This window comes from Aethalodelphis obliquidens, unplaced genomic scaffold (genome assembly GCF_003676395.1).
Source record: "Aethalodelphis obliquidens isolate GAN/ISIS:26980383/991018 unplaced genomic scaffold, ASM367639v1 scaffold2, whole genome shotgun sequence".
NCBI lineage: Eukaryota > Metazoa > Chordata > Mammalia > Artiodactyla > Delphinidae > Aethalodelphis > Aethalodelphis obliquidens.
This window is the reverse complement of record NW_020837946.1, coordinates 59,305,150-59,332,334: the sequence shown is the minus strand read 5'-3', so window position 1 is coordinate 59,332,334 and position 27,185 is coordinate 59,305,150. Positions and strand designations below refer to the sequence as shown.

The following is a 27,185-nucleotide window of genomic DNA, read 5'->3' as shown; positions in this document are numbered from 1 at the left end:
TGCCTCTCACGCCATCCTTCAACCTATGACAGACCATCCTGGATACTCAGGGAAAACTTTGCCATTCTAAACCCACCCAGTTGTGTCTGTTTCATCTTTTGAAGCCCATCTCTTTCTCCAAGAACCTCTTCAGGCCACACATTCATTCCAAACGCCTGCTAACTCTCAAAAAGCCCATTCATGTTCCTCACCTGTTTCTCCGTGTATCTGAGAGTCAGGTGTTTTTTGATGCTTCTGTCCATCCCTTTATACGTGCAAATGAATGCCAGCAGCTGACTCTTTACTGGCGTGCAGTGCTGTGCTTGCTGGTCAGGGCTGACTCCTTTTTTAAACTGCAAACTTGCCAATGCCCGGAATGCAGTGGCCATTCACAGACTGTCAAGGTTATAGGTGATGATTATAATGATGACGATGATAGAATGTGAACGATATGAGTACTTCCAACATAAATATTGAATATCCAGATATGTTTAGCATCATATTGGGGAAATTATCTTTTAATTCGTGTGACTTTTGTAACTTTAAACATATTATTATAGATCAATAGGTATTAATATATTATACGTAAGTTTCTAATATATACAAACCATTCATCTTATTAAGGAAAAGCACTCTAACTCATTTCCCGTAAAATAAAAATGAGATAAGTTGGATGGAAAGTCTTGAACAATGGTCTTCCAGAAAGTAGCAGAGTTTAGTTTTCTGATGCCTAGCCCAAAACACCATGACCATGTGACTGTCATTCCTGGCTCAGCATCTCTCAGAAAGTGGAGCAATTGGACATCATATGTAATCACATGTAATCACATAGCCCTCTGTCACCTAGTACCCCAGGCAGTGTGTTATGAGAAATGGACATGCAGCAACTTTACCACTGTCACCAGCCCCTGCAATAGTAAGTAGCACTGTAGCTAAGCATTCAAAACCACCATGCCAGTACCTGCTTTGCAATGGCTTCAGTGGGAAATAGGAGAAGAAAGTCCTTAAGAACCGCTTACATGTTTGCCAGGGAAAAGGGATCATTCCCTGGGAGCTCCCAGGCCCATGCAGAAGAGAACTTCCATGGGTCAGTCTTCACTGAATCTTATTTGCCATGGTCCACATTTTTCAGTCAGTGGAATTGATGAGAGTGATGATGATTACTATAAAAATGGCACAGAAGCAAGTGAGCATTAAGAGCAAAGGCATTTCTCTCCTCGGGGTAGAATCAGTTTCAAGATATTCCTGAAGCCTCTCCAGAATCCTCTTCCCTCAAAGCCCTGACAGCACTCAGCATGTCTGTTGTGAGATTCCGATACATTTTTGCATTATTATTCATAGACGCCCTTGCCAGAGCAGGAGGGCCCAACTGTTGGAACAATGGGAACTTTTGAATTGATGAGCTCCAAAGATTTGGCATACCAGATGACAGTGTACGATTGGGACCTCTTCAGCTGTGTGCATGAGGTAAGGTGCTCCGTTTAGAGCATTCATTCGTAGGTATCGTGGCAATTCGGGATGCAGCCTGTAAACGTTAATACGTGCTGCAATGTGTGGAAGCCACGCGAGGGTTTTTTAAAATCATTGAGTACATTAATAAAGGCTGTTATAAAGCCTTTCAGTGTTAAAGAAAAATCTTTATGATTTACAGTGAGCTCTGTCTTCCTGTGTATATTACGCCAGTGGCACCTAGTTTATAGTTAACAGATTGAACAAGCCTCATTGAGCCATTAAGATCTTCAAGTTGAAGTTCAAGTTGAATCCTGGTCAGTGACTGTATTCACATTTGCTGACCAGTATCAATTTGTCACGTCAAATGGAGGAGCCAAGTTGGTGTTTTGATTGAAAAACAAAGACATGACATTGTTTTCCTTTCTTCTAGCTGGAGCTAATCTATCACACATTTGGAAGGCATCATTTTAAAAAGACCACAGCAAACTTGGATTTGTTCCTCAGGAGGTTTAATGAAATTCAGTTTTGGGTTGTCACTGAGATTTGCCTTTGCTCCCAGCCTAGCAAGCGTGTTCAGCTCTTAAAAAAATTCATTAAGATCGCGGCCCAGTAAGTATCATCCACTTGGAGAGAGAAAAACGTTTGCGCTGTGTTTTCATTTTGTCCCCTTAGATTACACCTTAAAAAGAAAAGTGAGATATAAAATCTCCTTATGTACCAGGACCAACCAGAGGGGCGTAAGAATCACTGAACTCGCGAAAAATGTGTTTTGTCTAGCTTTTGTAATACTCGACACCAATATATAAATTAACATCCTGCAGCACTGATGCTCGAGTCAAAATCGTGACCTCTTTTTGCTCTGAACTACTCAGACGTCATGAGTAGTCTTACTTCCGCATAAACGACTTCCGCATAAAGGACTCCTTCAGCAAAGTTCTGCACAAAATTCTGTTGGAAAGGCTGGGCGAGTCCAGGTCTAACTCGACACGTTCTTGCCAGTAGAGGGCAGTGGGGACATGCACGTACAACCGTGCATCCGACTCAGCCGGGATAAAATCCATAAAATGCATAAAGGCGAGCTAACCTGGTCCATGAAAATCATCTCCATAAACATCAGAAAAAGCAAGCATCTTATAAATATTCTATTTAACAGCACTTCATGGGAAACAATTTATTTACTGCAGGGGCCAGTTAGATTTCTCCCTGAAATGAATTTAATCTTCTCCTGCTATTTAGATATGCCTGACAGCCTCCTGTTTACTTCCTTGTTTTTGGTATCACCACAGTGCTAAAAATAAAATGCTAAATGCGGCTGTGGCTGTGGCTGGGAGACTTCTTTCTTTTCTCAACCCAGGGAGCTCTAGCACGGGAAGGTGGGGAGCACAAGTGACCCCAGCTGGGCAGTTTTCTTGAGCCAAAGAGTTTAGATCCCATACAGAGTCTGATTTCCAGAGCTAAACAAAGAAGCAAACGCTGCTTCACGTTTTACACATGTCGGCTTGCCAAATGCCTTGAATTATTTTGCCAAAATTTGGGAGTTCAACGGGATATCCAGATCTCTTGGATTCAAGTGCTGGTGTCTCTTAATTTGGAAAAACTGCCTTTTGAAAGAAAGATTTGGTAGAACGTTGCTTATGAATTTCTGGTTCAGAGTGTAGCCACTTTCCCCCGGAGCCTGAATAGGCTTATCGCGGGGAACAAATGCCTCCGTTTACTTGGAAGGAGATGACTGGAAACTGTGACGGCATGTGCTTCCCTGCTAGCAGGAGCACGTTCCCTCCTCACCTTAGCCTGGCAGTGCCGAGTGCAACAAGGGAGGAGAGGGGAGGTCTGCACACAGACGTGGAGACCAGAAAACCTTTGGGGGCCTTATCCTGCCATTTCACAGGGCAACATAGGAGAGCCTTTCAGAAACTCAGGAATTTTTTTTTTTTTAATGTCTTTGCCTTTCTTATCTCTCTTCCTTCTGATTATGGGTGGATTTGGCCTTCGGAATAAATTGGTTTATGTCATTTAACCTGCGCCGTCCTACACAGTAGAACTCTTCACACAACCCAGCTGGAGAAGATTGCAGACTCAGAAACCAAGATCTACACGAATGAGATCTTAAACCTAGTGGCAGTTGGCATGTTTTGCGTGATATTTTTAGAGAACGTCAATATATGCTATTGAAGCTCTTTGACCTGCCCAGAACTTTGTGAAGTTGGGGGTCCAAATGTTACCCTCGCCTTTTACAGGTGAGGAGACTGAGGCAGAGAGAAATTTCGTGACTTACCTAAGGTGATAAAGTTAGTTGGTAACCAGAGCAGTGAGCAGAAAGGCAGCCCTGCAGTCCTGCGTGTGCTTTCATGATCGCACAGATAGGACAAAGGCAAACATGTCCATGACCAGCCTCGCTGCCTGCAGTCCGGGGACTCTGAAGTTGCTCTCAGCCCCTGACCTGAGAGCCACCGCCCCGGCCCATCGAAGGCCCCGCCTGCTTCCTTAGCGGTGCATGAGACACACCATATCTTCTCTACATCTGTTTTCCCATTTCCACACAGACCATTTATGAATCACTCTGCAAGGAGTACACAGGCAGCACATGCAACAATTAGCCTTTTGCGAAAATGCTAATCCAAAGAAGATTTAATTATGATGTAGTCAACTTAGATAACCATATTGATTTGTGGTAAAGGATTTGTGCTCCTCGCAAAATGAATCCTTCTTTCCCTTTGCAAGGAGCTGGTATAAAGAAGTCGAAGATTCCTTTCTTTTTTTCTTTCTTAAGTTAAACCAAGTACCTGGGCTAAACATTGCATTCTAATAAGAACCTTTGGTGGTGTTCCACAATATTCTTCTTCCCAAATATATATTCATAAAAGCTAATAATGGCATAAATACAGATTCAAAATGATCAGCTTCATTGACATTGGTAAAACAAAGTAAGGTCATTTTTTGGTCAGTTGTTTAGGTTATTAGCTATATGGGGATCATGATTTGTAAGCTGACATTTTTCAACAAATTGGAAGCATTTGCATGGCAGGTAGAAGCCCTGGCGGCTGCAGCAGTGTGATTTTCCTTCGTTCCCTCTCATGCTGCCAGAGCCTGAGGTGTCCGGCTTCAGCCTGAAAGTCTGGAAGTCTCCAAGAACATTTTGCGTTCTCTCTTCTTAGCCCGTGAGATGTTTCGCTCCAGGTCCAACAAGGCTTTTAGCAAGCTCTGGGATTACAATAGCAATCCCTAGGGCAGGTGTCTTGAACTTCCTCCTCAAAACCTGAACCTAGATGGCCCAAACCATCACCTTCCTAAAATTACAGTGAGAAATCAAACAACAGAACACGGTCACCCAAGTGGAACTTACACAGAGCATTAAATCTGTCATTGCCTGCTCTCATAAAGGAGTCCTGCCGAATATTAATGACCATCAGAAAATAGAACTCTAATTTTTTTTTATCTCACTCAAAAGTGGCATTTTACCCCAGTATGTGCCTCTTGTGTTTCAGCTGTAAGGAGTACAAGAATCTGAATTCCTTTTTTGCCATCGTCATGGGACTAAGTAATGTTGCTGTGAGCCGCTTGGCACTAACATGGGAGGTAAGCTTCAGCTGAGATCCAGCTGCGAATTTGCCTGAAGAGTCAAAACACAGGCTCACCAGTGAGTCTTTTTTTATAGAAATATCACTCATGCTTGTATAACAGTGGGAAAGGTGGGGCACTTTGAGGGAGGTGACCTGTCTCCTTTTGCCTCAGAGTGTGAATTTTAAAAGGCATTGTCCTTTTGTAGAGGAGGGGGAGGGGATGAGGGGTGTCTCAGCTTCCTGGACTATACAATGTAAATAATAATAAGTCTAGTTCCTAGGTATAGCATTGCTTGGATTACTTCATCTTGTTCATAGATCCTATTGTTCTCTGAAATGTCTGCTTCTTGCTTTTTAAATAAGCCTTATCTGTAATTAAGAGAGGACAGAAGATCCATTTTTATCCCAGTAGTCATTTTGCTCCTGGGAGAATTAACCAGAAGGCCAACTGTTTGGCCCAGCTGGGTACCAAGCATCTCCTAACTACTAGCAGACCTCTCTGTGTACGGAGGAGCAACAGTTGGCTAGAATTCGGTTTGGTGCAAAAGTTATGCAGGTGTGTTGTGAATTTCTGTAGCAAATACGATTAATGGTTTGTTGATAGTTGGTTATGTGTGCTAGAGTACAGCTTCGTTTTTCATTAGCTAAGTACTCAAAATATGCCTGACCCCTTACATGTGGTATGTAGTCAAAGAAATATTAATCTCTAATGGAACATACACACGAAAATAGACTCTTTCTAAAAATAAAAAGGCATGTGTAAGTGGGACACGAAAAGAGAGCAAGGAGTAGGTAACACAGATCTTAATTTGCAATGCTGCTGTAAAAAGGCACCAGAGGCAGCTGTTTGCATCTCTAAATGTTTTCCTTGAAACATTTTCTTCCCTGCTTCCCTCTTGAAACTGTTTTCTTTCTCTGTTCCTCCTCAATGTTTCCACTGTTTATAGGACAGGTCCTCACAGGTCCTTCTGTCTTGGGTTTCTCTGAAAATTTCCAGCAGATGCTGCACTCAGCAGCTCATCCCCTGAATATAGGAATGAGGGAATTGGTGAGGCCTGCACGCCATTTGGCTGGGTCATCTTCCGGCTAGTAAAAAAAAGTTGGTGCTGCCAATAAATGTAAGCAATGAAGCCAGGGTGCACGCCTCCCCTTCTTGTAGCCCACAGCTCTTTGGAGATCTAGGGTTCCCTCTCAGAGAGTCTGCTTTCCCCCGCTTGTTTCCAGCTTTTCACGCTCACAGAGTCCAGATGATTTGGCTGGGAAAATCAAAGAAGCCTCATGGGGTCCGGGAAGGCCAGATATAGGTGCACATAACAGCAGCTAGACATTAAGGCCGTAGCGTGGGGGAAACACTCTCAGCATCCCCTTTCCTGGTCTAAAGAGAGAAATAGGAGGCTGCTTGGGGGGCGGCGGGGGGGACAGGCAGCAAAGGGAGAGAGTTTATTGGCCAGTCCTTCATTCCACGGGGAGAGGAAGGAGCACAGCAGCCTGTGAGCTTGTGTTTCCATCCTTGCGTATTGCTGGAAAGAGGAGAGTCACCTTTCATCATTCGTAAGCCTTTATCTCTTAAGTTGAGATGTAATTGGATCATTCTGTAGGAAGAGCTTTCATTCTTGAGCGTCTTTGATTTGGGTTTATCTGCCTGGACTTGCCAAGACCCTCCCACATGCTTCCCACACGACAACAGCACGATGGCAGCAGGAGCAAAGTGGGAAATAGTGCCTGCCCTCTGGGAACTAGAAGACACGCGTGAGAGAGTCGATGAACAAAACAGAAAACAGAGTGAAGCCACGCGGCAAAGGGAATGGTCCAGCGTAGAGGGGAAAGACGCCTCTGAGATAAAGCCAGTGGGAGTAAGAACCCAGAGCCGAGTTTCTCGGCCTCAGTGGTCTTGACACTTCAGGCAGGATCATTCTTCTTTGTTGTATGGGGCGGGGGGGTGGGGGTGATGTCCTGGCCATGTAGGAGGCTTAGCAGCACCCCTGGCCTCAATCTACTGTATACCAGTAGCGCCTCTCCCTCCATCCACCCCAGCTGTGACAACAGGAAAGGTCTGTAGACATCACCAAATATCCCTGGGTGTGGGTACAAAATTGCCCCCAGTTGAGAACCCCTGCTCCGAAAGCATGGGATGTGGATAGGTAATAGTATTAAGACCCACATGTTTTATTACCACATGCACTCCGGCTTTTGACCCAAAAGTCAGCTAAGCACAGAAAGAGAACTAGAGTGATAGATCTAACCAAAAATGTCGTTCGCGGGGCTTCCCTGGTGGCGCAGTGGTTGAGAGTCCGCCTGCCGATGCAGGGGACACGGGTTCGTGCCCCGGTCCGGGAAGATCCCACATGCCGCGGAGCGGCTGGGCCCGTGAGCCATGGCCGTTGAGCCTGCGCGTCCGGAGCCTGTGCTCCGCAACGGGAGAGGCCACAACAGGGAGAGGCCCGCGTACTGCAAAAAAAAAAAAAAAAAAAGTCATTCGCTCCTAATTTTGTAACTTGTCTGTGTTCACGGAAAGTTATCACCTAGCATGATGATTTGGACACTCCGTGGAGCATGAGACCCTTGTATCCCTTGATGCCCATCCCAGCCTTCATCACTTTGAACCTTTCCCCCTAAACGAGGATATCAGGTTTCCCTGAAACCCAACTTGAAAAGAGGCACTAGGACAATGAGTTTAGACATTATAAGGAGACTAGTTCCTAGAAGCAAAATAAGATGGTTTATAGTGTTTAAATGGGAATGTGACAAACCCATTCAGAGAAGAGAGAAAAAGAAGAGAGAGGAGCTTTTGGGTGGCTTGCAGAGGCCTGATGGGGCGAGTCAGTTGTTGATGGTAGACTTCACTGTGTGAAGCAGAGCTGAGCGGGGCATTCATGGCCCAGGACCTGGTCAGCACCTCCACGGTCTCGGGATGGGGAACATCACGCTGCTATGCCTTGGTGTGACCCTGTTAGAAAAATTCAGCTTTACTGTAAGCGCAGGACCTAAGCAAAGTGAGAACCAATAGATTGAAAGATGATTCATCATTGACCTACGGTGTGAGTGTGTGGTATTGAATCATATGCCAAAATATAACCATGAGGAATGACTAAATTGATAGAACTATCTATTTTTGTATTATAGCAAGGCAGAGAAATCCTGTGGGAGAAATGCTTATGTAGGAAAGCATAGCACATATGATAGAGGCGATAGGAAAGGAGGCAGGAGATGTGAATTACAGAGGCTCTGACCATCATCAGCTGTGTGACTTTGGCATGTCATTTAATCTATGAGGTTTAATTTCTTCCATCTATAAAACACAGGTTTAATCTAGTCAATTAAACATGTATTGAGCACTTACTCTGTACCTGACACTCTTTTAGGCCCTCAGTATATAGCAATAAACAAAACTGATAAAAATCCCTGTTCTCTTGTAGCTTTACGTCGTAGAGGAGGAGGAGGGTTGAACCTAGGTAGTTTCCAAAACTGTTAATCCTAATATTCCCTGGTCTAAATTCCTAATTGTGGGAATGCGAGAGTTTAAAACAGTGGAGGGTTAATGCCAAACCACTTGTAGTCTGGGAATGCAGCCCTCTCTATGAATAACCCATTTCAGAAAACATTATAAAAGCAGTTAAGACCAAAGCACCCATAGTTAGTTTTGGTTCAACTAGGTTAAGACTTTGGAAAGACGAGTTCTCTAAGATTATCCTCAAATGACAAGACAGATTACAGTCTGGCCTGTCTTAGAGATGTTTAAGAGCCAAAAGTAATAACTTCCCCTAGAAATGGTAACACGATACGTAGCTAGATGTTGAATGTGACTTATGAGTGTGGCATTTTCATTTCCTTGACAGAAACTGCCAAGCAAGTTCAAGAAGTTCTATGCGGAGTTTGAAAGTTTAATGGTGAGTGACAGTGGCTCCTTTATTCTGTTCACGGTCTGCATTAATCCAATTTCCGATTAGCTGAAGTTCTCATTTCAGAAATTTTATCTGTCCTTGTCTGACTTTAAGAAGTTTATGATCCCATTTTAGTGCTGCTAAAACAAGCATGTCCGACTAATGAACGGCACCTCAGGTACTAACTGAAACAGGACTTATGTCCCACATAAGGTCAATTTGTGTAACTAAGAAAAGCAGTGTAATGGGATCCTTTCCACCTAGCACAGGCTGGCTAAGGATTGGAAGCTGCATTTTCCTCGGCTTGCCAAAATTATTTTTCCCCATTGGCTGGGAGGTGTTAACGGACAGAAATGGAGTGAGTGGGACTTGGCAGGAGTGATGGAGGGAAAAAGGAAACAAAAAGTAAATTATTTTCATGTGATACAGGAAGTTGTTTTAAAACAAAAATCAGTTTAACTGAAGCCACCTTTCTTTTGTAGCTACACTCGATTCAAAACTCCCCGACTGGGAAATGACAAGGCTGGGTGTGTTGGGAGGTAGAGGGGGTGGTGCACGTGTCACTAGTCATTAACCAGGATCTCTTTGTTTCTCTAAAGGATCCTTCAAGAAACCACAGGGCCTACAGGCTGACGGTAGCCAAGCTGGACCCTCCTCTCATCCCCTTCATGCCTTTGCTCATTAAAGGTAATTCCAAGGAAGTGCACAGGCCGAGTCAGTGGTGAGTGTGTGGGGAAGAAAATGAACAGGAGCCTAATCAGATTGACCTCCTCGGGAAGAATGATCCCATCTTTCCACCTTCCTCATCATCTCCTCTCAGCCCTGACTTTTCTGAAAGGGTTGGAAAGATTATTGGAGGAGCAGGGATCTGTGCATGGTTTGAAAGACTTGACAGTGCAACAGAGGGTCAGTTTGGAAATTTTACTAAGCTCAGGGAAAGTGCTTTAGAAACGTAAACACCTAACATAAAAGGAACTATTATCGGCTTTTTTCAATTGCAGTGTCTTGCAAATCCTCCAGCATAATCTAATGGTGCTATTCTGGTTTCTTGGTATGACATATTTCTGTTAGTGATTCGAATGTGACTTTTATTTCTTTGCAGATATGACATTTACTCATGAGGGGAACAAGACATTCATTGACAATCTAGTAAACTTTGAAAAAATGGTACGTATGGTATTATAACCTTAACCATGATGGTTTTTAAAAAATAAAATTTGCATTTGTACTAATAAAGGAAATAATTTCCATAGATGCTGCCATGTTAAAAAGCTAGTTACACATAAAGGAGCTGTGAAATATTCAGTTCAAATTGGCTACCTCTGTTAGTCTGTCAGTTCTCTTTTGTGAAATTGAATAGTATTTGTGCCGCGGCTCACAGCAGCGGCTAGCTTTTATGCTGTGTGCTTCGTCCTTAGCTGCCTGTTGCTAAAATGCACGAATGTTCCAGAGTGACTTCCATGTTGTTGTTTTGTCGGAAGGTTGGTGGAGCTAGACTGCCCCAGGATGCCTTTGAAATGCTTATCTGCTGAGGCTGACTTTAGTGCATGGAGGTAGAAGGCAACCCTACAGAGGATCTTTATCATACAGTCGTCATCTGAGTGTGTATTGCTTATGCCAGTAAAGTGCACCCAAGTTCAGAGCGGGAACTTGAAAATCTTCATAACCAAAAACAAACTTTTTAAAGTTAACAGTTGTGTGGAACTGGCACATAGTCACTATTTTCCAGCCTCCTCCCCCCGACCCCCCAGAAAAAGCATTAGTTACTTTGCAGTTTCTTATCTTCTGTGAAGCAATAAGGCAGGTCTTGCCAAAGCCTTTCTTTAGCGACATAGTGCATGTTCAGGAATGCTCCATTGTCTTCTAAGTCCTTTGGCTGCAGCCTGCATGGATGGGGTGGTAGGGTTTTATCTCTGTGTGGGTGAGAACGTGCCCGCGGTTCGCTTTGCAGTGATGGACGTGGCGCTACGGGAAAAGCTCAGAGCTCGGAGTTCAGGAGACACGAGGGTCCGTTCTCAGCTTCATCACTTTGTAGGTGTCCCTTAAGTTCTCCGCGGGTCAATTTCCCCAACAGAAAATGGAGATTCTTGACACACCAATCTACCCCTGGGGATTACTGGTGGGTCCAGAGTATGTAAGGCTTCCTGTAAGCCATACAGCCTTGTAAGCATTCTTCTCAGAAAACTGTTCTAATTGTTTCCCGAAATCCAGCTACTGTGTGCGACTCCAGAATTCGCAACATCCCGCAGTCATCCCGTAAGGATCCTACCATTCAACTTTGGGGATGAGCATGTTGCAAAGCCCAGCCTGGTAAAGAACTGCAGCAAGTGCTGGGCACCGTGGCCCGTACCTTAAACTTCTTAGGAAATAGCACATGAGTCCACACTCCTCAGAGACACCCTGTACTAGAGGGCAAATATTTCTCAGCAGTCTTCTCCTCTTCCCCGCACACCAAGGGTAGGGTAGGAACATCTCTATTACTGTGTTGGTTTAATCATTCTACGATCAAAGTAAAAACGTTCTTTGCTCACCTATTAGTATGGAGAATTAAACATATTTCCCTGATTTCTCAAAAGAAAACTTGTTGTCCAGAAATGAAAGATTTAGCAAATAGGTAAAGAACCTCCCGCGTCACTCGGGTGGCTAAGCCAACCATCTGACTGTAAAATACACACGTGCACAGAGGCGTAGAAGTCAGTTTCCTAAAGAGTTGACTGGGCTTTAGAACTTCTGATTGTTAAAGTTAACAGAACAAACAAGAACAGCAAAAATATCTGTCAAGGAGGACGAAAGCTGTTTTATCTGGGTTTTTAGATCTTGGTGTGTCTCATCCACAACCTGGGAAGGAAGAGTCAGGATCGTATTCAGTGGATGTTAAGGGAATTCCTCTTCCCTGTTTCTGTACTTCGTGCCCACAGCAGTAGGTTCTGACATACCTGTCAGTGAGGAGAGAGGTCCTTCACATCCTGCTCTGAGAAAGTCCACTTTTGATTGAAAGCGACTGTAGAGCTAAGACAGCAGTTCAGCTGCAGTAATGGAAACCTAAGTTAGCCATGGCTTAAGCAAGATAAGTCTATTCCTTTCGCACTTAAATGTCCAAGTATGGAAGCTCTGCTCCACGAAGCAGTCAGGGTCCAGCCTTCTCCTGTCTTGCCATTTCACCATCCACATGGTCCAAGGTGGTGGACCACCACCACCCCCGTTTCAGCTAGAGGGAAGGGAAAAGGAAAAACGTGAAGACCTGCTTCTTCCGTGTAAGGATGTGACCTGGAATCGCACTCACCCCTTGCCTCACATTTTATTGGCCAGAAGAAACGTAGTCCCATGAAAAGGAAGTTAGAATATGTAGTCCTTATTTTGGGTATCTATGCGCCCCACTCAAAATTAAGGGGTTCTATCACTATGAAAGAAAAGGAGAGGAAGGATACCGAAAGGATACTGTTAAGTTCTCTGTTCCAGCAGTGATCAGTTTTACTTCATTTGATAAATCATACCACGAGCAAGTGGGATTTTACAGTTACCCTTCCATGAGTTAGGTGTTACCGAAAAATGAACTGGAGTTTCAAAAAGATTTGATTATGTTCTTTAAACCGGGCTTAGACCACCTGGCACTTGTTGCCACCTTTCCAGCCTTTTCTCCCCATAAACTAGCCCACCCCTGCCCCCATACCACCACTTACAACTCCCACTAGTGGCTGGTGTTATTACTGCATTCCTGGGGAAGGATGTGTCTGTCTCCCTTTTCAGGTTCATGTCCGTGCAGCTTCCCAGTCATTCATCGTGCTCACCAAGGTGGTAAGCAGAGCTGGCAGCCTTTGTGGGGCTGGGAGGCTGTATCCCCTGAGGGAGCCCCTGCCAGGGGCAGAAGTCACCAGGGTAGTCGGGAGCACAGATGTCTTTTCTTGGTGGCAACATTGCACAGTCACGGTGAACTACCATGCCAACCCGAAGTATTTTTATTTTGAACCTCTTCACCCTTGAGGTATGAAATGAGGATTAGAGAATTTGTTGCATATTGGTTTTCAGGATTTATGAGTATGAACAAAAGGGAATTCACACTCTGATCCTTATGCCAAAAAAAAAAAAAAAAGCAGACATTCTTTCCTTTGGGGGGAACATAAAGGAATATTCAAAAAAATGTTTGAATAAAGCCCTGTGTGTAGCTTTCTATGGCATACATGAATATTTATAACATTTAGGAAGTAGACTAGCAATGGATCAGAGGATAATATGCTGGCCGGCTGCCACTACCCCAGGCTGCATGAAGCATGCTGATAGCCACAGTTGCTGCTGTATTAGGAGGTTGGTTCTATTTCAGACACACCCATATTTAGGTGGATTTATTTATGAATATTATTTTAAGATAGTCATTTTATTTGGAAAGAGAAGCCTAAGGCAAACTTCTATACTTCTGGAAACAGTAATAGAAGGTAATTAATTCATAAAGGAAGAGAAATGTTTTGAACCCTTATATTTCTGTATCACTAATCATGCCGTTACATTATTAGCAACAATTTGTCTTCTATCATCAATAACATTATTACAAGATTCACGGTTAGAGCACTGGACTTATATCAAGCTATGGAAAAAAGAATCTCCAAATAAAAATCTTTAAGTGTTCAAATCCACCCAATTCCCAGACCTTTCCAACACAATAGAAATCTACCAAAGGACTTTGAAAGTTTACTTCTTTATATAGAATACATGAACTGGGCTAAATGCAGATGTTCCAAAGGCTATGTTTTTTCAAAGCAATTAAATATGTGTAGAGTGTCTAGGCAAAGAATTTTGCTAGGAAATATAAAGAAATCCAAAAAGTAGTCCTTAGCTTTTAGGAGATTATATGCAGTTAAGAAAATAAAACATAAACACATGAAGTATTAAAAATCAATAAAGGGTATAAACTAGTTCAAAACAGTAATAAAAGAGATGTCAAAATAGAGAAAAGACAGTCTCTACAGCAAGTTGTGTTAGGAAAGTGGGACAGCCACATATAGATCAATGAGGTTAGAACACTCCCTTACACCATACAGAAAAGTAAATTCAAAATGGCTTAAAGACTTAAATATAAGGCATGACACCATAAAATTCCTAGAAGAGAGCATAGGCAAAACATTCTCTGACATAAATCGTAGCAATATTTTCTTAGGTCAGTCGTCTCCCAAGGCAATAGAAAAAGCAAAAATAAACAAATGGGACATAAACTTATAACCTTTTGCCCAGCAAAGGAAACCATAAACAAAATGAAAAGACAACTTATGGAATGGGAGAAAATACTTGCAAACGATGCAAACGACAAGGGCTTAATTTCCAAAATATATAAACCACTCATACAACTCAATAACCGAAAAACAACCTGATCAAAACATGGGCAGAAGACCTAAATAGATGTTTCTCCAAGAAAGACATACAGATGGCTAACAAACACATGAAAAGATGCTCAACATTGCTAATTATTAGAGAAATGCAAATCAAAACTACAATGAGGTACCACCTCACACTGGTCAGAATGGCCATCATCAAAAAGTCTACAAATGCTGGAGAGGGTGTGGAGAAGAGGGAATCCTCCTACACTGTTGGTGGGAACGTAAATTTGTACCACCACTATGGAGAAGAGTATGGAGGGTCCTTAAAAAACTAATAGAGCTACCATATGATCCAGCAATCCCACTTCTGGGCATATATCCAGAAAAGATGAACACTAATAGAAGAGATACACGCACCCCAGTGTTCATAGCAGCACTATTTACAATAGCGAAAACGTGGAGGCAACCTAAATGTCCACTGACAGATAAATGGATGAAGCAGATGTGGTGTATATAGATATGTAAAATATATGTGTGTGTGTGTGTGTGTGTGTATATATATATATATAATAGAATATTACTCAGCCATAAAAAAGAATAAATTAATGCCATTTGCAGCAACATGGATGGACCTAGAGATTATCATACTAAGTAAGCCAGACAAAGACAAATGTCATATGATATCACTTATATGTGGAATCTAAAAAAATGATACAAATGAACTTATTTACAAAACAGAAAGAGACTCACAGACATAGAAAACAAACAGGGTTACCAATGGGGAAGCAGGGTTGGGGGAGGGATAAATTGAGAGTTTGGGATGAACAGATGCACACTACTGTATATAAAAAAGATAAACAACAAAGATTTACTGTATAGCACAGGGAACTACCGTCAATATCTTGTAATAAACTATAGTTGAAAAATATATATATTTACATATATATGCATAACCGAATCACTTTGCTGTACACCTGAAACAAACGCAATATTGTAAATCAACTATACTTCAATTTAAAAAAAAATGTGAAAAAGCAAAACGCAAAGAGAGGTAACTTCCTGTATCAGAGGAAAATAAAACCATGTTAAATATAATCAAATCCAGACTTGTTACCCTGAGTCCCCGTCCAGCCTCATCTCACACTTCATCTACGCTGTATTCAGTCCAAGTTGGTGAGACCAACCTTCTTTCTTTTCCTTTCTGCCTCAGGGCCTTTGCACTAGCTGTTACCTTTGCCCAAAATTGTCTTCCTTCAGTCTTCACCACTCTGACACTTTCACATCATTCAGGTCTCAGCTCATGTGTCCCTCCTCCGAGTGGTCTTCCCTGACCATCCTTCAAATATTCTTCTACCATCCACACCTCGCCAGACAGCTGGATCTCAACAGATAACCTTGCTTTGACAGCTGGTTTCACATTCTAAGATGATCTTTATTGCCTCCTCATTGCCTGTCTTCTCCACTAGAATGTAAATGTCCTAGACCAAGTATCTTATCCGTTTGGTTTCTCTAGCACCCAAAAAGGTGTCTGGCATATCAGAAGTATGCAAGAAATACTTGAGTAAAAGTGTTTGTTGAGTAAAAGAATAACCCAACTATATTCCAGTGTTGGACTTAGTGAGATAGGACAGTACACTAAAGCATTTATAAAGGAATTTATGTAACAAAGATTTAATCCAAAAGCATTTTCTATTTTATCAGAAAAGCTGATTAAGCAGAATGTACCGATCGGTATGTACCGATACCTTACGCAAAATGGCTCCCTTAGCTTTCTGTTCCTCACTCGACACTATTCTGTCCACCCTCCTCCCTGTAGTGCTAATCGTGTCAGTCCTTCAGTGTCCTTCCCTGCGTTCAGAGATGCACAATATTCTGCAAGCGCCTGCACAGACACCTGAGCTGCCATGTCCCCATGGCCATTGTATGTACAATATACCATGAGCATCATGCCTGTTACATGCTTGTATCTGTGTGTCACTCACCTCCTGGATATTAAAGATCCGTAGGCCAGAAGAGGGGCCGGGGTTCTTCCTCAGGGATACGGTGAAGACTGGCTCAGCTCCTGGGCCCTTTTATCTTTTATCTCTGGTCCTCACCTTGCCTTTAATTCCACTTGGTTGCTGTCATGGGCACAGTCTTTGCAGGTGAGAGACAAATATATTTCTGGATATACATGTGGAAAAACATTCTTGTCCCAAATATATGAGGGTCTGAGTGAAATAAACAGAATGGTGTGAATGTGGTTTTACCCATGGTAAGCAAGGAGTAGCTGACTGAGATCCTAGATTTGACAGGCATATGGACGGGGGCAGAGTCCAATGAGTAGGGGCAGAAAGAAGAAAAGAAAAAGCAATTTACAAACATTAAGAACAAGGAGGGCAAAGATCTCAAGGGGCAACAGAAGGAAAGACAAAAACGTCTGAGGGCGGGCGTTTAGAAGACGCCTGACATCTGGGAGCACCTTCTCAAGGGACTTGGAGCAGAGAGCGAGCGTGGCCTAAGAAGAGGCAGGCTCATCTGGCAGCTGGCTGTGCGTAGGAGGTTGGGAGAGGAACAGTGCACGGTGGTGTTGCCTGGAGGGCCTGCTGGCCTGAACTTGAAAAACAGACATGAAAGTCCACTCCCCTTCAGGGACAGGAGAGCTTAGACGGGGCACAAGAGTCTATACAGAGCTGGCCAGAAAAGCCAGAGACGGCTGGGGAGGCCTGGTGGGTCATCGACCATCTGGATAGGAGTGAAGGTGTAAGGTGGCCAGCCTGCCCCCGAGGGGAGGGTGCCACAGAAGGTAAATGGGGAGGCCTGGGCCCCGAGGACCCCATCTGAGAAGAGCCCCCTCTGACCCCTCACTGGATTCAAGGAGAAGGAATTACTTGCATCCGAGCTTGAGGGAGATCTGTGTTTGGGACCACAGCCTCAGGGCCTCTCTCCTGGGCCGGGCTCAAGTGCGTACAGCTGGCCACTCCCTCTCTGGACAGCATCTTTGTGCCGGTCACTGTGCAACTCAGGCCCCAGGCAGGACATCTGCTTCTGAGTCGCTCTGTTTTCAGCTTGATAAAGAAATAAATACCTGACACAGTGTCACTGGGCATGCGCTGTCTACGCCTTCGTCCAGATCAGACTCTCACCATTGATCAGCTGTCCCGGTGAGCTGCCGAACAGGACAGGCCCGACGCCTGGGAAGTGCCCTTAAGGTGGTTGTTCTTGTTAAGAGTCATTCACCAGGTTGTATGCGAGTTCTCTGGACTCCTCTTGCAAATTTTCTGGAAGTTTGAAATTACTTCCAAATAAATACATAAACACTGAAGAAAAAGAAGAAATAAATAATACCTGAGGGTAGTTACAGAAGCCTTCTCTTGCTACCTTATTTTTCCCTTCTGAGCTTCCCCGTGTGAGTTCACGTCCAGAGGGAGGTCCATCAGCTTTCAGTTGGGTCCACTTCTCAGCCCTGTAGACGAAAAACTGTATGAGCATATTAATTCTTGCAAAGAAGCTCTGAAAACCTGTACTTTGCATTAGTCCCAAGGCAAGTGGTGGCTGTGGGAAATTTGGAATGTGGATTCCCAAGGGGAAGCCTGGCATTCTGACTGTGGACCACTTTCTTGGCTAGCATCCTCCAGGGCAGGCTGACGAGCACACCCTAAGGTGGGGCTTCCCAGCAGGGGGTGGGGCTGTATCAGAGTCAGGTCAGGTGCGAAGAGGGGCTCACACTGCCCACCTGCACTGATTCAGGCGCCTTCTAAAGGAACACATTCCCCTCACCTTGCCCCTGAATTACAAATCACTGTTTTAACAAGCCAGTTACTAACAGGAGCATGCCATAACCTCAGGTTAGCTGGGATGGGAGAAGAAAAAAGATGAGAAGCTCTGCTTTGGAGTGATCAGGTATCTTCCCACTGGCCTGGCTTGGTAGGAAAGTTGCCTGGTCTGCTCCAGGCAGGCCAGCGAGCTCTGGCAGCGCCACAAAGCCTAGGGTATAACTTTTGGCTTCATCCCTGCTGTGGCAGTTGGATAATAAAGCCTATGTCTTTTAACCTTAGTTTCTGCCAACCTTCACTGGGAACAGCAATGAATGAACAGTCATCTGCCGTCAGAAATGACATGTGAGGCTTAAGCCTGCGGAAGAATAGAAAGACTAACTGGATGGCTTTTAGTGGAGATCAATGCAAAACCCTCCACTTTGGTCCAAGAAACCATCTGCACGTCTATAGAGAAGGAAGCTCAGTGAAGAGGGCTGAGAGGTTTAATTCACTATAAGTTCAGATGTCAGCAGTGTGGCTTTTTTTAAATCGTGGACTTCGATGTGTAGCATCATCTAGATCGAGGAAGGAGAATCGTGTTTCTTCTGCACTCTGTGATTTGCTTAGGGTAGGGCACCGCGCTAGACACTATCCACAAGATACCTCAAACTTATGAGAAACTGGTGAAGAAAGTGGGAAAATTTAGGCTGAACCAGAAAAGACTTGGGGGTGAAGAGATGTCCGTGATAGCTGCCTTCAAGTATTTAAAGAACTGTCCCCTTAAAGCGGAACTAAACACATGTGTTGTGCCTCCAGAGTTCAGAACTAGGATTAGTGGGGTGAAAAGCAAAGGGGTATAGGGAGGGTGGGAGGGAGGCGCAAGAGGGAGGAGATATGGGGATGTATGTATACATATAGCTGATTCACTTTGTTACACAGCAGAAACTAACACAACATTGTAAAGCAATTATACTTCAATAATGATGTGGAAAAAAAAAGGGACTTGGACTCAAAATGATAAAGAAATGTCCAGTAGTCATACATGTCTAAAACTGCAAGGGGCTGTCCTTGGAGGTGATGAGCTCCTCGTTGCTGATGCCTTTAAATAGTGGGGAGCCATTATTTGTAGGCAGGCTTTGATGGCCTTAGGCCCCTGGAGACAAAGGAAGAAGGGGCCTTCTGAAGTCTCCTTCTGCAGCCCCAGGAAAGCACCTTGTAGCTGTTAGCAGCATATTAAATATTGCATGTGTCAGTGGGTGCAAAAGAGGGTGGGGTTAGAAATAACAAGTTAACCCTTCTTTGGCCTTGTGAAAGCATTCTGTAACTGCATTAACCAGCAGTGCTAGTAGAGTCCGGGTGCTGTTACTAAGGGTTTACATATTACATTATTGTGCGGCCACCTCAAAGGGAAAGAACGGGCCTCATTGCAAAGCCAGATTTGGATTGCAAAGTTAAACTGAAGTTATCTTTGAGTACAATTAAAAGGGACACGTCAAAATTAAAACCATTATTAAAATTAATCAAAGATTTAGAAAGGTAGAATGAACTCCAGAGCTGGAAATTACTGATTTAAACAATTGTTCTCACGTTTTAAACTACATAATGAGCTAAAAATTATGAAGCCTCAGAGTATAGCTGTAAAGAGCAGTCCAAAACCAAAGTCAGAATGAAATGTTTTAGCTTTCAAAACTGAAAAGCAGAACAATTACTCCCTACAAAATGGTATAGGAAGAGGTTTCTGACCCCTGCTAATTGTTTTATTATTCTTTGGAGGGGCACACTGGCAGCATTTCCCAGGGTTTTCAGTAATTACACTCCATTCAATATCTGAAGAATTACAATAATTCTACATGGAATATACTTGTGCCCTTCAAATGCAAAGCCCCTGGAGAAGCGAAAAAACAACTTAAAGTAAATTAGCAGGAAAATTATCGTAGTTACTGTTTATTTCAGGGCTCCATATATCAGAGGCTAATTATACATTGTATGTTACATTTTCTTGGAGGTATTTGTAATATATTTCTCATGCTGATCAACAGACGTCCTGGTTTGCAGGAACCTTTATGAAAGTGAAGTTCTAACTTTTCCAAGTGCCTCTTTGTGTATGAGAAATTACCCAGTGCAGACAGATGTCACTTGGTGCATGCCACAGGCCTCAGAGCAGTATTTAGTGAGGTATTATGAATGTTCACCTGTACATATTTGTAAAGTTCCAACTCTTCTATGAAAAAATTTCCCTGCCAAATAGGTTGATTTTTTTTTTTTTAACACTACATCAGTTTTCTCAGAGCCATTTTCTATATTTTGGCAAGCCAAGGTTCCAGGAGAAAAAAAAGCAAGGACTGGAATTAAATAGCCACTCAGAGATTAGAAAGTCTCTTTTCCTGGCTGGAGCCTTAACAGATTTTCTACTAGTGTTAGAATTAATTAATCCACCATCTCTGCGGACCGCCTTGAGAGCAAAAGTGTCCTGAGATGTTACACAGAGACTGGGGGTCCCTGTGTCCTGAAAGGTTACAAGTTACCCTTAAAATACCACGAGCAAGAAATGTACATAGTGACTCAGAAACAGTGCTTCAGTCTCCCTGATATTTTTCCTTACGTTTCTTGTCCTTCATTTCTTTCTTTCTTTCTTTTCTTGTTTTTAACTAAGTTGAGCACAGTTCAAAAGGTTTCCTTATAAGTTTTTATGGCAACCAAAACTTAGAAATTGAGATCGCTTAATGACAAAATTAAAAGGTTAAATAAATTATGATCCATCCACATGACTGAATACCTGCTTATTTAAAAAGGATTTTAAAATGCAAATGGCATGGAAAAGTCATAATGCCATATGAAAAGATTCAGATCAAAACAAACATGTACGTTATGACTTCCGTTTTTTGAAACACATGCTTATGTATTTTTTAAAGTATTAGAAGGAAATGTACCAAAATATAACTGAAGTTACTGTCTGAAACGATATTCTAAAATATGCATGTTAGTGTTATAATCAGGAAGGATGAAGAAGGAAGGAGGGAGGGAATCACATAATTAAGGTGAACATTAAAACACACACTTTTGCTGGAAGATGAGAAAGGTTAATAATGCATAGTGTATAGGAAAAATGTGGCCATAGAATGTCTATGATTGTTCCATGAATATCATCAAACACCTCATTATTGAGTCCTGTTTACTGTGAGGAACTTGACAAGCTAACCATTCTCCAGATCTAGAATAGTTACAGGTTCTCTTGCAAATTCACAGTGACCTCAAGAAAGGATGGTAAAAACGAGTCCTGAGGAGTAAGGTCCATTTCTCAGGAACGACAGCCTGCTTTTTACATCTTGAGGAACAAGCAATTAGAGGAGAGTTATGCCACTAGTATTCCTCACCTGACAAATACCTTGTATGCGTGGGAGGGGGGCATGCGGGGGTGGGTGCCTCTTTCAAGTGATTAAACAGGTTAGACGTCAACCAGTTGCCTCCAGATAATCCACATCTCAGAACCTGCTGTTTCTTGTGCTCCCAGTTATTGCTGAAATAAATAACGGTTTGTTTTCTTTTTTGGATTCTACACTAAGTTTACCTGCATTTCAGTTCTTCTTTTTATTCTTTTTAGCGCATGATTGCAAATACTGCCAGAACGGTGAGATACTGCAGGAGCCAACCCTTCAGTAAGTTAATGCCGCTGCAATATGGATCTTGGTGGCTAAGTCCTTTTCAGTGAGGCTACTGAGACATTCTAGAAGTCTGGACAATATTTGATGGTGTCAGAGACCCTTTGGACCACGAATCCCATGGGATAGGGGCCTTGCATTTAAAATAACCATAAGAATATTATTTTATGAATGAACTTAGAGAATTCATCTGCTCTTAACAGAGTGGATAGACAACTAAGGCATGATTGCCAACAAATCCTGACTCTAACCAACTCTCTTTATGACTCACTGCTTCACGTTGAGAAACTCACATCAACTCGTAATGACTCATTCTGTCGTTTATAAACTGGGAGAGACAATATTGTCTCTTGGGGTGTTGCGAGAAGGCATCAATGTCTGTAAGTACATGTGTAAAAGGTCCCACAGCAGGAATTCATATTATATTTCTAGAATTTCTAGGTGAATTAAGGTGTTTTTCTTAAATCTGTACAGAAACTGGTATAATACAATGCTTTAATAGAAAAGCGTCACTAATAATAAATAGCAAGTTTAAACTGTTGGGAGTTAAGTTGCATCATCGCAGCAGATCACCCTGCCAGGCCAGTGCTACTGTCTCCTCTGGACTAGGACTTTGGGTAGGGGCTGGAGCTTTGGCTCCCTGCAGCCGGTCTGGGAGTGAGAAGGTAGCCCCTAGAAAGTTTTGTGCTAATAACTTCATTGTATGAGTCATTGAAGTCATTGGGCTCATTAACTTAACATGATAATTTGACATGACTTCGAGGCTACCAGTACCATCCCCTCCAATAAACCTAGTGCTCAGAGGCTAAAAGCTTCTTGTTTTATTCATCAGAGCTATCTTTGCTCTTCCTAGCACAGGACTGGCCCAAAGCGAGGGTCTGCTAACACAGGATACCAGAACTGCTAAACATTCATTTTTTAATGCCCGGGGGGGAAATCTAGGAAAAATAGTCTTGACTTGGGGAGCAAGGTCTTTAAAAACTTGATTCAAATGATTATGCCTCCTCTTCCTTCCAAAAGGTGCAGGCTTGCACCTCATCAACTGATCTTATGTGGATTCTGCCAGAATTACAGTCTCTCATATCTCTTCATCTAGTGATTTACTATATGTATAAAGACACGATCATAAGGCAGTTATACAAGTGAGTATGAGAATATATAAGTGACGCCAGTCTACACAACAAAGGTTTATAACCTAGAATCCATGGCCCTTCAGGGGGTTCTAGGAAATTCCTGAAATTAAACACAAATGCTGTGTGCCTAAGAGGGTTCAAAGCCTTGAGAAGGTTCTCCATGAGGTCCAAGAACCAGAGAAGAACCAAGATAGAATATATTTTGTTCTATAAACTTCTTTGGAAGTAACTCCTACGTTCTCCTATATCTCCTAGAGACATGGGGGGAAATTTTATATATACAAATCTCCACTGCATTTGTTGAAGTTATCAGTAACTGCTGGTAAACAACAGCTGCTTAGCTCCGAAGTCAAAAATCTATAGATAAAGCTATAAGAATAGATTCATAAACATTGTGGGAATATGTACAATGTAATTACACTATATTGTAAATGTAGAGTACACTGCCAGTGACAAGCGAGGAAATTAAACACTGTGGCATTATTTATATGTGATAATTATACTGATGAGTTTCTTCTTAGAGCAAGTGGGGGCCTTTGTATCTTTTCTCTGCTTTTCTGCGTTCAGACCTGCAGCACTCCCCTTCGCCCCTCATGCAGATGGCATTCTAATTGTCTCTGGGAGTGGTGTGTGGGTCTAAAGAGAACAGATGGACTGCAGAAGGCAGTGTGCTATGGCGGAAAGAACACTGGTCCAGAGTCCAGGCTGGCCTGGCCACTCCCAGTGTCCCACACCAGGGAGCCACAGGGCAGAGGCCACCCAGGGACCATGGCCAAGGTGTTGGATCTAAACGGAGCTTTTTTTCCCTTTTATTGTGAAATAATGTCACCATTCAAAAATGGAAGAATTCCCAGAGAAGAAATCCAGATTTCTCATTTCTCTAGAAAAAAAGGAAGATCCGGCCACTCAGGGTGCAGATCCCCACATGGCATCAGCATGCAAGAGCTGCGTAGTCACTTCTGAAGGGAACTGTGTTTCCAGTTCACCACTGTCAAATGGCCTTCCTCATTCATGTCTATTTGCTGTGTAGGGATCTGAGCCTTTGATTCTTCTTTCAGCCTAGTTTTAGGGAAATTGGTTAACTTCAGATAGCTCTGCTGCTCGAGTGCTTTGGGGAGTGGATGAGAATAGAATGGTAATTGGGATTTCAGAACAAATAGCATCGGAGAATTGAAGGTCGGGCACAAGTCATGCCTTCAGCCCGAGTTGATTTTTCTTTTTTTTTTCTGAGTATGGACAGTCTCTAAGAACACACAATCTAGGCAATAATGCTGTATATTGTATGCAAGTAATGAGGGGAGTCGGACTTACTAGTCTCACACTTGCTTGCTTCAGTTCAGCCCAGGTGTTAAGTGCTTTTGTTAGGAGCTAATGAAAACTATGCCATTAGTCCTCATCTGGATCAAAGGGAGTGTGAGACACAGGTGGGACGGCAAGGGCAAACAATTTTCATGTATAACCAGGGCTGTCAGGCGATGCTTTCACTTTTATTTGATGCCCTTTTTTTTTTTTTTTTTTTTACAATATGTAATGCAAAGGAAAATGATCAAAATATGTGATTCCAGGGGAAGAATAGGGTGGGAGGGAGGAGATGGAACATCCAAGTAGAAACATTTCAATGAATATAACATGTTGAAAGGTCTTGATGGGACCCAGGAATTTATGATAAATGTAAAAGCTGGAGTAAATAAGGCTGTATCTTATATCCATATATTATGCAACGCTAATCCTGCTCTTTTCTCCTTCAACAGATCCTGATGCAGCTCAGGCTAATAAAAACCATCAGGATGTCCGGAGTTATGTACGACAATTAAATGTGATTGACAACCAGAGAACTTTATCACAGATGTCACACAGATTAGAGCCTCGTCGACCATAGACATTTAAAGTGCTCAGAACAACGGTTTGCGTCCAGTCCACAATCTTTCAAAAATGCCATTTATGCTAGTACTCACTGTATTGTCACTAGAGAACTCTATAAAACAAGCAAAAACCCATCCTGAGACATCTCAGTGCTGCATTCAGCTTACCAGCGTCATGACAAAAGAAGAAATTCTTTGACTTGCACACAGCTTGCACACACTAGCTTAGGAATCCCCCGTTTGTAGTCACCGTATTTTATTTCCAGTTGTGCCATCTTCTTTGCTGAAACATAAAATAAGACCCACATGAAGAGTATGGTAGAAATATCATTGTCAAGAGAAGTATCAAGCTGATATTTTTTTCTAGGAGTGTTTACAGGATGAGATGTGCTACAAATGGTATTTATTTGCCTGCATCGTTGGTGGTATAGTTTCATAATTTCTAACTCAACATTTTGATTTGAGCATGGAGGTTTTGGAAGGGGTTGAGGAATCCGTGTAACTCCAAATTAGAGACTGTATTCTTCCATCTTCATAGTTTTACCTCTGAAGGAACTGTACCCGACCACGTTACTACAAAACATTCTGGCTGCTTATGTAATTTAGGGAGGACTGGTCTGTAATTTCTGAATGACATATAGAATAATATTTATGTTTACAATGTAACTTTTTTAAACTTACAAATCAGGAGTACATATATAAGAATTCCACTGAGAAACTCCAAGGTTCTTAAAATTGCTAGTGTTAAGATTAAAAAAAAAAAAGACACTTCAAAAGAGCACAATATTCAGAAAACATTTTTCAAAATTATTTTCCTGGGCATTAAAAAAAAACCTTTACTATTGGCTAATTATTGTTACTGATTAAAAAAACCCACATATTTTCTGGACTTAAATGTTATCACATATATCTTAATTTTCAGCAATTGTTTTGCACTTTCAAATATTATAAATAGTTCATTCAATCAATGGTATAGAGTTATTTATTTGCTACATGATAGATATTGTGCCAAATAATTACTTTTTATTTATTTTATTTAGTATGTAATTTTGGAGTACATTTTTTCCTGTTTTCACAATTAGGCTACATTTAATGTGTAGGAATTGTATGTATGTATATCTTCTGTAAATAACAGCTACTATCTTCATTAAATATAATTGTGACAAGAAAAGGTGTGTTGTTCTCAATTACTATAATATGGGAGAGATAACCATCTGGTATGATGGGATCCTGGATTTCTTTTCATTGAAATAAAATTCACATACTCTAAAAGTCACCTTTTTAAAGTGTACAATTTGGTGGTTTTTAATATATTCATAAGATTGTTCAACCATCATCACTATATAATTCCAGAATGTTCTCCTTATCCCTTAAATAAACCCCATACCCATTAGCAGCCACTCCTCATTTTCATCTCCCACCAGTCCTTGGAAACCATTAATCTGCTTTCTGTCTCTGTGGATTTACCTATTCCGGACATTTTGTTTAAATGGAATCATATAATATGGAGACTTTTGTGTCTGGTTTATTTCACTTAGCGTAATGTTTTCAAGGTCCATCCACATTGTAGCAGGTATCAGTACTCCATTCCTTTTTACAGCTGAATAATATTCCATGATATGGATATACAACATGTTGTTTGCCCATTTATCAATTCATGGACATTTGGGTGGTTGCCACTTTTCAGCTATTAGGAATACTGCTGCTATGAAGAGGCACGAGATTTTAGAGCTGCCTGTTATAGGTCCTACACAATTTCTCAGTGATTTAAGCAATTGGTATACTATTTGATGAAAAATTTTCCAAAATTATTTAATTTCCGGACCCATGTCTGTTTTTTAACGTCAGCATTTTCCAGAGTGTATTCCAGGCTATAATCTCACAAGTTCAGTAGAGAATGGACTTGAGGACACGGGGAGGGGGAAGGGTAAGCTGGGACGAAGCAAGAGAGTGGCATGGACATATATACACTACCAAATGTAAAATAGATAGCGAGTGGGAAGCAGCCGCATAGCCCAAGGAGAACAGCTTGGTGCTTTGTGACAACCAAGAGGGGTGGGATAGGGAGGGTGGGAGGGAGGAGATATGGGGATATACGTATACTATAATATAGCTGATTCACTTTGTTGTACAGCAGAAACTAACACAACATTGTAAAGCAATTATACTCCAATAAAGATGTTAAAAAAAAAACCTCACAAGTTCATAAGCTGTTCCTCCCAAAACACGCACAATTGCAGAGCAAAACACAAAACCAAGATGACATCTTCAAAAATTTGGGAACGATAATATAATATACCCCCTTAGAAATGATTCCCAATGTTCATTAACATATTCAAGGCTCTGAGAAGTCCTGCTGTAATCCCTTTTATAAATTTATTTATTTTTGGCTGTGTTGGGTCTTCATTGCTGCACGCGGGCTTTCTCTAGTTGCGGTGAGCGGGGGCTACTCTTCGTTGCAGTGCATGGGCTTCTCATTGCGGTGGCTTCTCTTGCCGCGGAGCGCAGGCTCTAGGCGTGCGGGCTCAGTAGTTGCGGCACTTGGCCTTAGTTGCTCCGCGGCATGTGGGATCTTCCCGGACCAGGGCTCAAACCCGTGTCCCCTGCATTGGCAGG

At 42.3% G+C, this 27,185-nt stretch overlaps 1 protein-coding gene across 1 annotated transcript in view; it reads left to right on the top strand.

The window, feature by feature from the left end:
* RAPGEF4 (Rap guanine nucleotide exchange factor 4) overlaps positions 1-25,845 on the top strand; it is a 234,699-nt gene extending 208,854 nt beyond the window's left edge. Inside the window, exons 21-28 of the mRNA XM_027128182.1 lie at positions 1,321-1,446; positions 1,862-2,040; positions 4,917-5,007; positions 8,828-8,878; positions 9,472-9,559; positions 9,975-10,039; positions 21,517-21,571; positions 24,459-25,845. Coding sequence (XP_026983983.1) covers positions 1,321-1,446; positions 1,862-2,040; positions 4,917-5,007; positions 8,828-8,878; positions 9,472-9,559; positions 9,975-10,039; positions 21,517-21,571; positions 24,459-24,586 — 783 coding nt within the window. The 3' untranslated portion in view covers positions 24,587-25,845. The remainder of the gene's footprint in view (positions 1-1,320; positions 1,447-1,861; positions 2,041-4,916; positions 5,008-8,827; positions 8,879-9,471; positions 9,560-9,974; positions 10,040-21,516; positions 21,572-24,458) is intronic.
* Positions 25,846-27,185: the final 1,340 nt, after the last annotated feature.